Source organism: Rana temporaria, chromosome 8, assembly GCF_905171775.1.
Source record: "Rana temporaria chromosome 8, aRanTem1.1, whole genome shotgun sequence".
Lineage (NCBI taxonomy): Eukaryota > Metazoa > Chordata > Amphibia > Anura > Ranidae > Rana > Rana temporaria.
This window is the reverse complement of record NC_053496.1, coordinates 187387621-187401893: the sequence shown is the minus strand read 5'-3', so window position 1 is coordinate 187401893 and position 14273 is coordinate 187387621. Positions and strand designations below refer to the sequence as shown.

The window sequence follows — 14273 nt, the reverse complement described above, 5'->3', positions numbered from 1 at the left end:
TTCCTCCTGCTGGTGACCCCTCTAGTGATATAAAGATCTATATAGAGGAATCAGGACCTCCTTCCTCCTGATGAAGACTCCTCTAGTGATATAAAGATCTATATAGAGGAATCAGCACCTCCTTCCTCCTGATGAAGACCCCTCTAGTGATACTAGGATCTATATAGAGGAATCAGGACCTCCTTCCTCCTGATGAAGACCCCTCTAGTGATATAAAGATCTATATAGAGGGATCAGGACCTCCTTCCTCCTGATGAAGACCCCTCTAGTGATATAAAGATCTATATAGAGGAATCAGGACCTTCTTCCTCCTCCTGGTGACCCCTCTAGTGATATAAAGATCTATATAGAGGAATCAGGACCTCCTTCCTCCTGCTGGTGACCCCTCTAGTGATATAAAGATCTATATAGAGGAATAAGGACCTCCTTCCTCCTGCTGGTGACCCCTCTAGTGATATAAAGGTCTATATAGAGGAATCAGGACCTTCTTCCTCCTGGCAAAGAATTAGGGTTGCCATCTCATCCCTGAACACATATTTATTACACGGGTTCTGTGGCTGATTAAAGAGGAGGTAAACCCTTTACTTCCTCTTTATTTCCCGGCAAAGGTAAAGCATCATGGGCTGCTACGCATCGCATAGTAGCCCATTATGTGTCACCGAAGCCTGCGATGTCATCACTGTTCCCACTAGCAGCGAGCATCCATCTTCACCCCTCTTCCTTTCCGGGGCCGTGAACACCGGGTCTGTGACTGTCTGGAGTTGCGTGACGCGAGCCGCCAGTCACAGCATGACCCCTTTATAAACAGCACTATCTGCCCTTTCTAAAGTGGACTTTCTGGAGGTTTAGGAGATATTTCCAGCACCTATAGGTAAGCCTTAATATAGGCTTACCTGTAGGTAAAAGTGGTTGTACAGGGTGAACCACCACTTTAAGGTGGTAATTAACTTCACTTAGTGCCTTATATTAGCCTCAGAACCTGTGTAATTCATGTGTCCTGGATTAAAGGGATGAGGTTAGGGTTGCCACCTGTACGGGATTCACCCGGACAGTTCGGGCGTAGAATCATGTGTCCAGGTTTCAGGCGGTCTTAAACCTGGACACATTATTGAATTCAGACCAGGCTGTGGCTCCCCAAGTAACTAAGGTAGTCACACACAAATCTGTTGCCATCCGAGAGCTGCAGTGGCCATCTGGTGGAAGGTTTGACATCACTAGAGGGCAGGGTGATGATGTCAGGAAGAATAATCTGGCCACACCCACCACTCGCTGCGCACCGCAATACTACTCTCCTTGGGGCACCCAAAGGTGTCCCAGGCCACTAAAGTGTTTGGGTTTGGCTTGAAGAAAAGGTGACAACCCTAGATGTGGTAACCCTACAGGAAATTCCTGTAGGGATGAATCCTAGAATTCTATTCACCATAATTACTCTGTTTGCCCCAATCATCAATATATCTCTCTCCCCCTTGGTGGGAGTGGAGATGACCCCATCTATAAGGATATACAGTCAGAGCTTTTTTTCGCAGAAAATAGGTGCAGGAACTCAACCACGACCCTGTTCAGATTTCAAAAACAGTAGAAGGGTCTTAAAGGGGCATTAAATACCAGAATTGCATTATATACAGAGTGCAGAGTTCAGGGGGTTACACACAGAGTGCAGAGCTGTCACTTGTAAACACAGAAACCAGACTTCTGTGTTTACAAGTGATTGTAGAAAGCAGGCACCAAAGGGTCTGAGCCAGAGGTGGTGGAACTGAGTTCCCCCAAGTTCCCCCAGAAAAAAAGCCCTGTATACAGTACATACACACACAGCACAAGGTCGTGTTCACACTATGAGATGTTTCTCGGGGGCTGCATTTCCTCTGAGCTCCACAAGGTGGTGATCTCACTTCTACCATAGAGACAGCAAGTCTCTATGGAAGACAGGAAGTGATGTCGGGTAGAGACAGGAAGTTCCGGGTAAGAGGTGAGTCGGGAGGAAGTGGAGGGAAGACATTGTTGGAAACGGCGGCAGATGAGGTAATAAGATCTTATCTTCTATTTTCACCCAGTAACCCCGTCATGTCCGTCCTCTTCCTCCATAGTCACTGTGACGTCTTTTATCTCCAGCAGATGATGATACACACATATATAGTGTGGAGACCTAGATTAACCCCTTCAGGGGCAGAACATTCTTCACTTATGGGTTCTCTTCATTTTGGAGATGTGTCACCTTTCCCACCAATCACCTTCTCACCTCGTTGTATGGGGAATGGGGACAATGTTGAAGACAAAGGGCCGGATTCAGAAAGAAGATACGACGGCGTATCTCTGAGTCCGGCCGTCTTATCTATGCGCCTGATTCATAGATATGCCTAAGATCCGACATGTGTAAGTGTCTTACACCGTCGGATCTTAGGCTGCAATTTCTCGCTGGCCGCTAGGTGACGCTTCCGTTTGTTTACGCGAGGAATATGCAAATTAGTATTTACGTCGATTCAGAAACGAACGACCGCCCGGCGCTTTTTTTTTTACGTCGTTTGCGTTCGGCTTTTTCCGGCGTATAGTTAAAGCTGCTATATGAGGGGTATGTGCGGCGTATCCCATGTTAAGTATGGGCGTCGTTCCCGCGCCGAGTTTTTAAATTTTTACGTCGTTTGCGTAAGTCGTTCGCGAATAAGTCTGGACTTCATTTACGTTCACGTCGAAAGCAATGACGTCCTTGCAACGTCATTTAGAGCAAAGCACACTGGGAGATTTTACAGACGGCGCATGCGCCGTTCAAATAAAACGTAAAAAACGCGGGGTCAAGGGAAAATTTAAATAAAACACGCCCCCTACATCCCCATTTGAATTACGCGGCCTTACGCCGCAACAAATACGCTACACTGCTCTAACTAAGGGCGCAAGTTCTTTGTGAATAAAGAACTTGCGCCCAAAGTTAGAGCGGGGTAACGTATCGGAGATACGTTACGCGGGCTGGACAGATACGCCGATGTATCTGAATCCGGCCCAAAGAGTTCTATTTTTCTCAGTGTGCCGGTGCTCACCCAGTCCTCATGTTGCGTAGAGCTCGAAAAAGGTCCATGAGCTTCTTTGGGGCAGAATCGTGTGTTTTTGGCCTCATAGACTTTATTGGGGGACACACTTCTCTACTAAGAGTCTAATGCCGCGTACACACAATCGTTTTACGGGTTGTAAAAAACTAAGTTTTTTTAAAAATGTAATTTAAAACGATCGTGTGTGGGCTTCAGAGCATTTTTCGGGTTCTGAAAAACGGGCCAAAATGTTTTCGGACATGCACTATTTTTTCACGACGTTTTAAACGTTTTTATTTTTTGGGTTGTTAAAACTGGTCGTGTGTGGGCTTTAACGACGTGAAAAATCCACGCGTGCTCAGAAGTTATGAGACGGGAGCGCTCGTTCTGGTAAAACTAGCGTTCGTAATGGAGATAGCACACTCATCACGCTGTAACAGACAGAAAAGCGCAAATCGTCTTTTACTAACACAAAATCAGCTAAAGCAGCCCCAAGGGTGGCGCCATCCGCATGGAACTTCCCCTTTATAGTGCCGTCGTACGTGTTGTACGTCACCGCGCTTTGCTAGAGCATTTTTTTTTCACAATCGTGTGTAGGCAAGGCCAGTTTAATGATCAAGTTGAAAAAAACTTTGGCCTGGATTCAAGAAGCAATTGCGCCTGTGTAACCATAAGTTACACAGCGCAATTGCTTACTTGCCCCGGCGTAACGAATGCTCCTGATTCAGGAACCTCGTTACGCCGACTGCAGCCTAAGATCTGCGCGGCATAAGGCTCTTATGCCCGCATATCTTAGGCTGCAGTCTTGCGATGGCCGCTAGGTGGCGTTCCCGTTGTGCTCAGCGTATAGTATGCAAATTGCACACTAACGCCGATTCACAACGTTGCGCGAGCCCTGCGTACGCAATATACGATGTTTCCGTACGGCGGTTATCATGTAAGGCTGCCCCTGCTATTAGCAGGGGCAGCCAATGTTACGTATACCCGTCGTTCCCGCGTCGCGAAATTTGAAATTTACGTAGTTTGCGTAAGTGAATCGTGAATGGCGCTGGACGCCATTCACGTTCACTTTGAAGCAAATGACGTCCTTGCGACGTCATTTGCCGCAATGCACGTCCGGAAAGTTTCCCGTCGGAGCATGCGCTCTACGCTCGGCGCGGGAACGCGCCTAATGTAAATGATTCCCGCCCCCTACGGGATCATTTAAATTGCGCGCGCTTACGCCGGGCATTTTGCCGGCACGCCCACGCAATTTACGGAGCTACTGCTCCGTGAATCAAGGGCAGCGCAGTAAATTTGCGGGGGCGCAGGGCAAAAACGTTGCCCTGCACCTCCGTAAAAAATGCGCAAATCTACTTGAATCCGGGCCTTTGTTTTTTCTAGAGCCTGAAAAACGTTGTTTTTTACAACCCGAAAAACGATCGTGTGTACGCGGCATTAGGAGCTGAAAACGTGCGATTCTGCTCTTATACTACAAGTCATACTTACATACGTGCAAAAAAAAAAAAGCCTCTAAATCACCGCATTGTTCACACTAAGAGCGAATAGAGATTTACAGACATACCTAAACCTCAGCACAACAGATTTTTTTTACATATAGCGCTCACCCTTGAAGACGCTGCTGCTAATTAGGTTCTTCTGCGCTTCTTTCTTCTACAATGGCTCACCCAAAACCCACCCCTGACCAGCCCCTTCTCAATGTCTCTGAATAAGCCAAATTCTCTCATACTAAAAGGGAACTAATTCTAGGGCACGGTTCCTCCCTGCTCATTGGGCAGTAGGGGGGGATAGCTAACGTTGGCATGTGTTGGGGCGTTTAAATACATTTGTATTCTTAAAATGACAGAAGCGAGGTAAAAGATCAAAGACTAAGCATACAAAAACAAAACTGGGTTTCTGATCCATCAGGCCAAAGGGATAGTGGCTCCTGGACCCCAAAAACTGAGAACACTCTAAACGGAATGTTCCTCTGTGTGTAATCCCACTAGGGGGCATTCTTCCATGATAAAGACCCTCATATTACCCCCCATACACCCCCATCCTAATATTGTACAACCAGTACAGTCCAGATCATTCTCTCTTATCAATTATTGGTCTACAGATAACCTGTATACATCACATGACCAATGAGGATGGAGGAGGAACGGAGTCACATAACTGAGAGGATACTAAACCTCACCCTGGAGATCATCTACCTGCTGACCGGAGAGGTGAGGAGGATTCTGGGAGGTCACATGACATCACTCGTATCTCTATTAATAAAACACAGACCTGACCGGAGAGGTGAGGAGGATTCTGGGAGGTCACATGACATCACTCTTATTTCTATTAATAATACACAGACCTGACCGGAGAGGTGAGGAGGATTCTGGGAGGTCACATGACATCACTCTTATCTCTATTAATAAAACACAGACCTGACCGGAGAGGTGAGGAGGATTCTGGGAGGTCACATGACATCACTCTTATCTCTATTAATAATACACAAACCTGACCGGAGAGGTGAGGAGGATTCTGGGAGGTCACATGACATCACTCTTATCTCTATTAATAATACACAGACCTGACCTGACCAGAGAGGTGAGGAGGATTCTGGGATTCTAACATGATATTCCTATTGGTTCCCCAATACAGAGATTTCCTCTTGTGAAGTCAGGTGATCACATGACCATCACAGTGCCTCCATGTGACTCCCTAAAACCTGAGAGACACAACATGGAGAAGATTCTAGAAGTCACCAAGAAGATGATGGAGCTGCTGACAGGAGAGGTGAGGAGGATTCTGGGAATTCTGGGACATTATCCAGTAACAGACAAGGGGTGTGTCTGGATGGTGACTGTATCATTGTGTGTGTCAGGTTCCTATAAGGTGTCAGGATGTCACTGTCTATTTCTCCATGGAGGAGTGGGAGTATTTAGAAGGACACAAGGATCTCTACAAGGACGTCATGATGGAGAATCAGCCGCCCCTCACATCACCGGGTAAGAGGAGACTTTATTGTAAAGGAGAGAGCAGTACGGAGGCTCCACCTAGATCCCCCATCATCTGATAAACACATAGAAAAAATGTATTCAGTCATTGTGTGTGTTTCCTACAGATGGATCCAGTAATGGGAACCCACCAGAGAGATGTCCCCGTCCTCTGTATTCCCGGGATTCCACACAGGAAGGTCACACCATCCCCCACCATCATCAGGTAGATGAGGAACAATCACTGATAGTATCATTAGGATCTGTACATTATCTGCATTGTTACCATTGATGTCATTTTTATTCTATATTCAGAGTGGAAACCTCGGGGATGATAATATTGATGTAAAAGAAGAGTATAAAGAGGAGGATGAGGAGTATGGAGTGATGGAGGAGTTTTCAGAAGGACACAAGGATATGATGGAGCCACCTAATACCAGGAACCCACCAGAGAGATGTCCCCGTCCTCTGTATTCCCGGGATTCCACACAGGAAGGTCACACCATCCCCCACTGTTACAAGGTCGGTGGGGCGGAGCATCTAGAACATGGACTGGTGGAGATGATGTGTGGATTTTGTATGTAAGTTTATATCTTACAGATGATATTCTCTCTCATTCTCTTGGTTTAGAGTGGAGATCCAATCGATATAGAATTTGAGGTGAAATCAGAAGAAGAAGAGACGTATGTGAGGGATGATCAGCAGTCTATGGAGGAGGATGGAATAACGGGGACATTTATAGAGGAAGACACTCCTACAGAGATCAGCACAGGTGAGACATAACATTCTCTGCTCTCTGATTGGTCCAGAGTAGGGCGGAGCATAAGGTTTTCTCCAGACACAAGTTTGGACTGAACCTTTGCTGGCAGCTCAGGCGTTCTCGGAGAACATCTCCTCACTCATATCTACCTGATCCAGATGGAATCTTGATGGAAGTGAACGAACCCTCTCAGATCTATTTATGATGTTTTTCTATTTTTCCAGGACACGCCATGGAGAAACCCTCAAAGGATCGTCTCACTTTATCTCCAGGTTGTAAAATGGAAGACGAGGACACCACAGGAGATTGTGGAGGAGAAAAGACAATGAGCTCCACTATGGATGGAGGACTTCACAGTGTGGATAGACCACGGAATCCCTCCGACTCTAAGCAACCTCGTACTGTGAGGGGTAGACGCAGAAAACAGAAGAAGAAGACATTTTCCTGTCCTGAGTGCGGGAAACGTTATCGACGAAAATCAGGCCTTTTCGCACATCAAAGCAGTCACGCGGGAGGGAAGCCATATCCCTGCCCTGAGTGCGGGAAACGCTTTTCACATGAGGACTATCTTGCTGTGCATCGGAAGCTCCACACAGGAAAAAATATGTATTCCTGCCCTGAGTGCGGGAAAAGTTTTCCCCAGAAGTCCTATCTTTTCAGACATCAGAGGTTGCACACGAGAGAGAAGCGGCATTCCTGTCCTGAGTGCGGGAAATGTTTTCTGTGTAAATCACACCTTCGCGCACATCAAAAAAGTCACGTGGAGGGGAAACCGTTTCCCTGCCCTGAGTGCGGGAAATGCTTTTCACATAAGTCCTATCTTGCTGTACATCAGAGGTACCACACAGGGGGGAGTCTGTATTCCTGCCCTGTGTGTGGGAAATGTTATCCAAGGAAATCAGATATGGTCAAACATCGAAAACTCCACACGGGGGGGAAGCCGTATTCCTGCCCAGAGTGCGGGAAATTTTTTTCACAGAAGAACTATCTTGTCAAACATCTGAGGTGTCACACGGGAGAGAAGCCGTATTCCTGTCCAGAGTGCGGGAAATGTTTTCCATGGAAGCCCAATCTTGTCAAACATCTGAGGTGTCACACGGGAGAGAAGCCGTATTCCTGTCCTGAGTGCGGGAAATGTTTTCGATGGAAATCGCAGCTTCGCGCACATCAAAAAATTCACGTGGAGGGGAAGCCGTTTCCCTGCCCTGAGTGCGGGAAACGATTTTTACAAGAGGCCTATCTTGCTGTACATCGGAAGAGTCACACAGGAAATAATGGATCCAGTAATGGGAACCCACCAGAGAGATGTCCCCGTCCTCTGTATTCCCGGGATTCCACACAGGAAGGTCACACCATCCCCCACCATCATCAGGTAGATGAGGAACAATTATTGGTAGTTATGATTTATACACAAACATGTTTATTATAATGAATGTTTTATTATATATTCAGAGTGGAAACCTCGGGGAATATAATACTGTTGTCGTTAAAGAAGAGTATAAGGAGGAGGAGGAGGAGTATGGAGTGATGGAGGAGTTTTCAGAAGGACACAAGGATATGATGGAGCCACCTAATACCAGGAACCCACCAGAGAGATGTCCCCGTCCTCTGTATTCCCGGGATTCCACACAGGAAGGTCACACCATCCCCCACCATCATCAGGTAGGTTGAACCTAGCCACTACTGTAGAGGTCTCGTAGTTTTGATACCAGTAATAGGTAGGTTCCACTTATGCCGCGTGCACACGGAAATTCCGACATGAAACGTCCGATGTGAGCTTTTGGTCGGAAATTCTTCATCGGACTTTTGCTGTCGGAATTTCCTTTCAACAAAAGATTGAGAGCAGGTTCTCTATTTTTCAGACGGAAAAAGTTCCGTCTGTATGCAATTCCGACGCGCAAAAAAAACGCGCATGCTCAGAATCAAGCAGAAGAACCAAACTGCCTATTGAAATTCATTGATCTCGGCTCGACTCACAGGGGGCCTCGCGGATGCCTAATTTGCCTATTAATCAAAAGGATGGCGTGCCACTACCACCTCCAGTGCTGCCCTGTGTTTTCTGTTCCCTGCTGGGTCCCAGATGTTACATTGGCCCGGACTCGGGTAGATTTGCGCTTTTTTTACGGGAGTGCAGGGCAACGTTTTTGCCCTGCGCCCCCGCAAATTTACTGCGCTGCCCTTGATTCACGGAGCAGTGGCTCCGTAAATTGCGTGGGCGCGCCGGCAAAATGCCCGGCGTAAGCGCGCGCAATTTAAATGATCCCGTAGGGGGCGGGAATCATTTAAATTAGGTGCGTTCCCGCGCCGATCGTAGAGCGCATGCTCCGTCGGGAAACTTTCCCGACGTGCATTGCGGCAAATGACGTCGCAAGGACGTCATTTGCTTCAAAGTGAACGGCGTCCAGCGCCATTCACGAATCACTTACGCAAACTACGTCAATTTTAAATTTCGTGACGCGGGAACGACGGGTATACGTAACATTTGGCTGCCCCTGCTAATACGGAAACGACGTAAACTGCGTACGCAGGGCTCGCGTAACGTTGTGAATCGGCGTTAGTATGCAATTTGCATACTATACGCTGAGCACAACGGGAACGCCACCTAGAGGCCATCGCAAGAATGCAGCCTAAGATATGCGGGCATAAGAGCCTTATGCCGCGCATATCTTAGGCTGCAGTCGGCGTAACGAGGTTCCTGAATCAGGAGCACTCGTTACGCCGGGGCAAGTAAGCAATTGCGCTGTGTAACTATGGTTACACAGGCGCAATTGCTTCTTGAATCCGGGCCAGTGGCTGCATATGTCTGATGGGCGAGGAAGGGGCCCTAGAAGTGGCGCTGTTCACCTGTGTGCTAGATCCCTGCATCTTTCGGCGGCCATTTTTCTTGCTTTTGGGGATGTGAGTGGGGCCTTGTGTCTAAATTTTGCCAAAGTCCTCACAAAGCCTAGAGCCGCCTTTGCCCACAAATAACTTCATACAAATAGAAGGGAAGTACCACAATCTTAAAACGTAGCCAGGCCAGGGTCATCAACGGGAGATCAGCAGATGGGGACCGGGGACAAACAGGACAGGGAGAGGATGGATCAGGCTGCAGGGTAAAAGTAAAGGGTCACAGGAGGGACAGGTTCGGGTACAAGGTTCAGGTATCGGGTACGGAGACAAGGTCAGGATCCGAGATAACAGGTTCAGGTCAGGGCACAAGGAGAGATACCAAGGCAACTAGAGAGTGTGAGTTGCCGGGTATTTATACATATCTCCTGCAATCGGGCTCAGGTGACGCCTGACTGCAGGAGATAATGACCGCTCAATACTGCCGAAAAACACCCGCTGGTGGACACCGGTACTACAGCCCATGGATCTGACAGTGCCACCAGCAGGTAAAATCCTTTATCACAGATCCTGGCTGCAAGAAGACACCCGCTGGTGGACACTGGTTACTGCGATCCACGGGACCAACAGCGCCACCAGCTGGTGAAATCCTTTATCACAGATCCTGGCTGCAAGAAGACACCCGCTGGTGGACACCGGTTACTGCAATCCACGGGACCAACAGCGCCACCAGCTGGTGAAATTCTTTATCACAGATCCTGGCTGCAAGAAGACACCCGCTGGTGGACACTGGTTACTGCGATCCACGGGACCAACAGCGCCACCAACGGGTGAAATCCTTTATCACAGATCCTGGCTGCAAGAAGACACCCGCTGGTGGACACTGGTTACTGCGATCCACAGGACCAACAGCGCCACCAGCTGGTGAAATCCTTTATCACAGATCCTGGCTGCAAGAAGACACCCGCTGGTGGACACTGGTTACTGCGATCCACGGGACCAACAGCGCCACCAGCTGGTGAAATCCTTTATCACAGATCCTGGCTGCAAGAAGACACCCGCTGGTGGACACCGGTTACTGCGATCCACGGGACCAACAGCGCCACCAGCTGGTGAAATCCTTTATCACAGATCGTGGCTGCAAGAAGACACCCGCTGGTGGACACTGGTTACTGCGATCCACTGGACCAACAGCGCCACCAGCTGGTGAAATCCTTTATCACAGATCCTGGCTGCAAGAAGTCACCCGCTGGTGGACACCGGTACTACAGCCCATGGATCTGACAGTGCCACCAGCAGGTGAAATCCTTTATCACAGATCCTGGCTGCAAGAAGTCACCCGCTGGTGGACACTGGTTACTGCGATCCACGGGACCAACAGCGCCACCAGCTGGTGAAATCCTTTATCACAGATCCTGGCTGCAAGAAGACACCCGCTGGTGGACACTGGTTACTGCGATCCACGGGACCAACAGCGCCACCAACGGGTGAACTCTTTCCTGACACTCATGCTCTATTGTCTCGGGTTTGTGTGGACTCAACAAGATTTTGTTTTGGTTTAGGGTGAAGATCTGATTATAATAAAAGTTGAGGGTGAAGTAGAAGAAGAGACGTATGTGAGGGATGATCAGCAGTCTATGGAGGAGGCTGGAATGACGAGGACATCCATAGAAGAGGACACACCTACAGAGATCAGCACAGGTGAGTCATAATATATTCTTCTCTTATCTCTGCTCTGTTACTGCACACTGATTGGTCCAGAGTTGGGTGAGAACTAAGCATTACAACTTTAGGCCTATGGTGACTTGTTCTATGGTAAAGGGTCTACAAGTCTGAACTTTGACCCTCTTGTCTATCAGAGATCACATGACCCAGTGCCTAGGCTTGTGGTTGTGTAAAGATCACGCCCCTCCCAGTCCCCATTGGTTCCTGCTCTTCTGACAAGGCTTTGTTAATGTAGAAGTGATCTGGGGGGAGGACCAAAGGACCTTTGATGGGGGGAAGAGTCCCAGCTGGTTGGGACCTCCACTAGGGCTGGGCGATTTTAGGTAAAAAAAATCTGTGATTTAAAAAAAAAAAAAAACTTGATTCATGATACAAATCAAGTTTTTTTTTTTCCCATGGACACTGCGCCGGCCCTACATTTTTAGGCGAGGCCGCGGCTTCGGCCTGGTCTATCCTGGGAAAAGTCTGTGGACTAGGCCGAAGCCGCGGCCTCGCCTAAAAAACCCTGCCCGCAGCCTGCCGTGATCCTGGGCAAATGCCGGGAGCGGCGTCCGGCCTCGAGGCCCTTTCCCAGGATCGCGGCCAGCTGAGGGCAGGATTTTTTAGGCGAGGCCCCGGCTTCAGCCTAGTCTGCTGCGATCCTGGGAAAAGGCTGCAGACTAGGCCGAAGCCGCGTTCTCTCCTAAAAAACCCTGCACGCAGCTCGCCGCGATCCTGGGAAAAGGCCGCGAGCGGCGTCCGGCCTTGCGGCTTTTTCCCAGGCCCCCGGCTTCGACCTAGTCCGCCGCGATCCTGGGAAAAGGCCGCGAGCAGCCTTTCGGCCTTTTCCCAGGATCGCGGTGAGCTGCGGGCAGGATTTTTTAGGCGAGGCCCCGGCTTTGGCCTAGTCCGCGGAGCGCCAACCTTTGGGGGGAAAAAAAACAATTTTTTTTTTCCCCGCCCTAACCTCCACAGAGAACATCTCCTCACTCATATCTACCTGATCCAGGTGGAATCTTGATGGAAGTGAACTAACCCTCTCAGATATATTGACGATGTTTTTCTATTTTTCCAGGACACGCCATGGAGAAACCCTCAAAGGATCGTCTCACTTTATCTCCAGGTTGTAAAATGGAAGATGAGGACATCACAGGAGATTGTGGAGGAGAAAAGACAATGAGCTCCACTATGGATGGAGGACTTCACAGTGTGGAGAGACCATGGAGTCCCTCCGACTCCGAGCAACCTCGTACTGTGAGGGGTGGTGACGGGATTCAGGTGGAGGGGAAATTTTCCTGTCCTGAGTGCGGGAAAGGTTTTTCCCATAAGTCCTATCTTTCTGCACATCAGATAATCCACAGAGGCGAGAAGCCCTTTTCCTGCTCCGAGTGCGGGAAATGCTATCAACGAAAATCCGAACTTGTCAACCATCAAAGAATTCACACGGGGGAGAGGCCGTATTGCTGCACTCAGTGCGGGAAATGTTTTTCCCGGAAGTCCTATCTTTCTGCACATCAGATAATCCACAGAGGCGAGAAGCGCTTTTCCTGCTCAGAGTGCGGGAAATGCTATCAACGAAAATCCGAACTTGTCTACCATCAAAGAATTCACACGGGGGTGAGGCCGTATTGCTGCACTCAGTGCGGGAAATGTTTTTCCCGGAAGTCCTACCTGTCTGTTCATCAGATTTGCCACACAGGGAAAAAGCCGTATTCCTGCCCCAAATGCGGGAAATGTTTTGCCTATAAATCTGTTTTTGATGAGCATCGGAGGTCTCACAAGGGCAAGAAGCCGTTTTCCTGCCCCAAATGCGGGAAATGTTTTGCCTATAAATCTGTTTTTGATAAGCATCAGAGGTCTCACAATGGCGAGAAGCCGTATTCCTGCCCCGAGTGCGGGAAATGTTTTGCATATAAATCTGTTTGTGATAAGCATCAGAGGTCTCACACGGGCGAGAAGCCGTATTCCTGCCCCAAATGCTGGAAATGTTTTGCCTCTAAATCTGTTTTTGATAAGCATCGGAGGTCTCACAAGGTCAAGAAGCCGTATTCCTGCCCCGAGTGCGGGAAATGTTTTGCCTCTAAATCTGTTTTTGATAAGCATCAGAGGTCTCACAAGGTCAAGAAGCCGTATTCCTGCCCCGAGTGCGGGAAATGTTTTGCCTCTAAATCTGTTTTTGATAAGCATCAGAGGTCTCACAAGGTCAAGAAGCCGTATTCCTGCCCCGAGTGCGGGAAATGTTTTGCCTCTAAATCTGTTTGTGCTAAGCATCAGAAGTCTCACACGGGCGAGATGCCGTATTCCTGCCCCGAGTGCGGGAAAGGTTTTTCCCAGAAGTCCTGTCTTTCTGCACATGAGATAATCCACAGAGGCGAGAGGCCCTTTTCCTGCCCTGAGTGCGGGAAATGTTATCCAAGGAAATCAATCCTGGTCAAACATCGAAAACTTCACACGGGGGAGAAGCCGTATTCCTGCCTAGATTGCGGGAAACGTTTTTCTCGGAAGTACGATCTTACCACACATCAGAGATGTCACACGGGGGGGGAAGCCGTTTTCCTGCCCTGAGTGCGGGTAAAGTTTTAGCGCAGAAGCCCTGCCCTTCCAGGCATCAGAGATCTCACTCAATCTCCAAGATCTCACACTGGGAAGAAGCCCACCTTGGTATACACCTCTGAGAAGAACGAGAGGGGGCGGAGTCACGGCTGTATTAGTCCCTCCTACAGTGTAATCCCTTTTTCTCTTACCTGATAAATATCTTTTTCTTAATCGTTCCTTTTTTTTTATTATTATTATTATTAGTTTTGTTTGTTACTTTTTCAGTGTTGCATTAAATAAAAATATGTATATAAAATATATTAGTTAATGCCTTCCTTCCCTTCTCCTCTTAGCTTACCTGATATATTTATTTCTTCATCATTCCTTTTTTTTTTTTTTTTTTTTAGTTTTGTTTGTTACTTTTTTCAGTGTACCATGAGCGAGTGAATAACTTGTGTA

At 48.2% G+C, this 14273-nt stretch overlaps 1 protein-coding gene across 1 annotated transcript; it reads left to right on the top strand.

Moving 5' to 3' along the window:
- The first annotated feature begins 6177 nt into the window (after positions 1-6177).
- LOC120909720 (oocyte zinc finger protein XlCOF6-like) lies at positions 6178-14065 on the top strand. Its single transcript, XM_040321447.1, has 3 exons — positions 6178-6212; positions 11138-11276; positions 12355-14065. Exons 2-3 carry the CDS (start codon positions 11213-11215, stop codon positions 13842-13844), a joined length of 1554 nt encoding a protein of 517 aa, XP_040177381.1. The 5' UTR covers positions 6178-6212; positions 11138-11212; the 3' UTR covers positions 13845-14065.
- Positions 14066-14273: the final 208 nt, after the last annotated feature.

Excerpts from the sequence above, each read along its gene's own strand:
- LOC120909720 (XM_040321447.1), top strand. The coding sequence starts at position 11,213 with ATGGAGGAGGCTGGAATGACGAGGACATCCATAGAAGAGGACACACCT. Across the intron at positions 11,277-12,354 it reads ACCTACAGAGATCAGCACAG|GACACGCCATGGAGAAACCC; the intron begins GTGAGTCATAAT and ends CTATTTTTCCAG.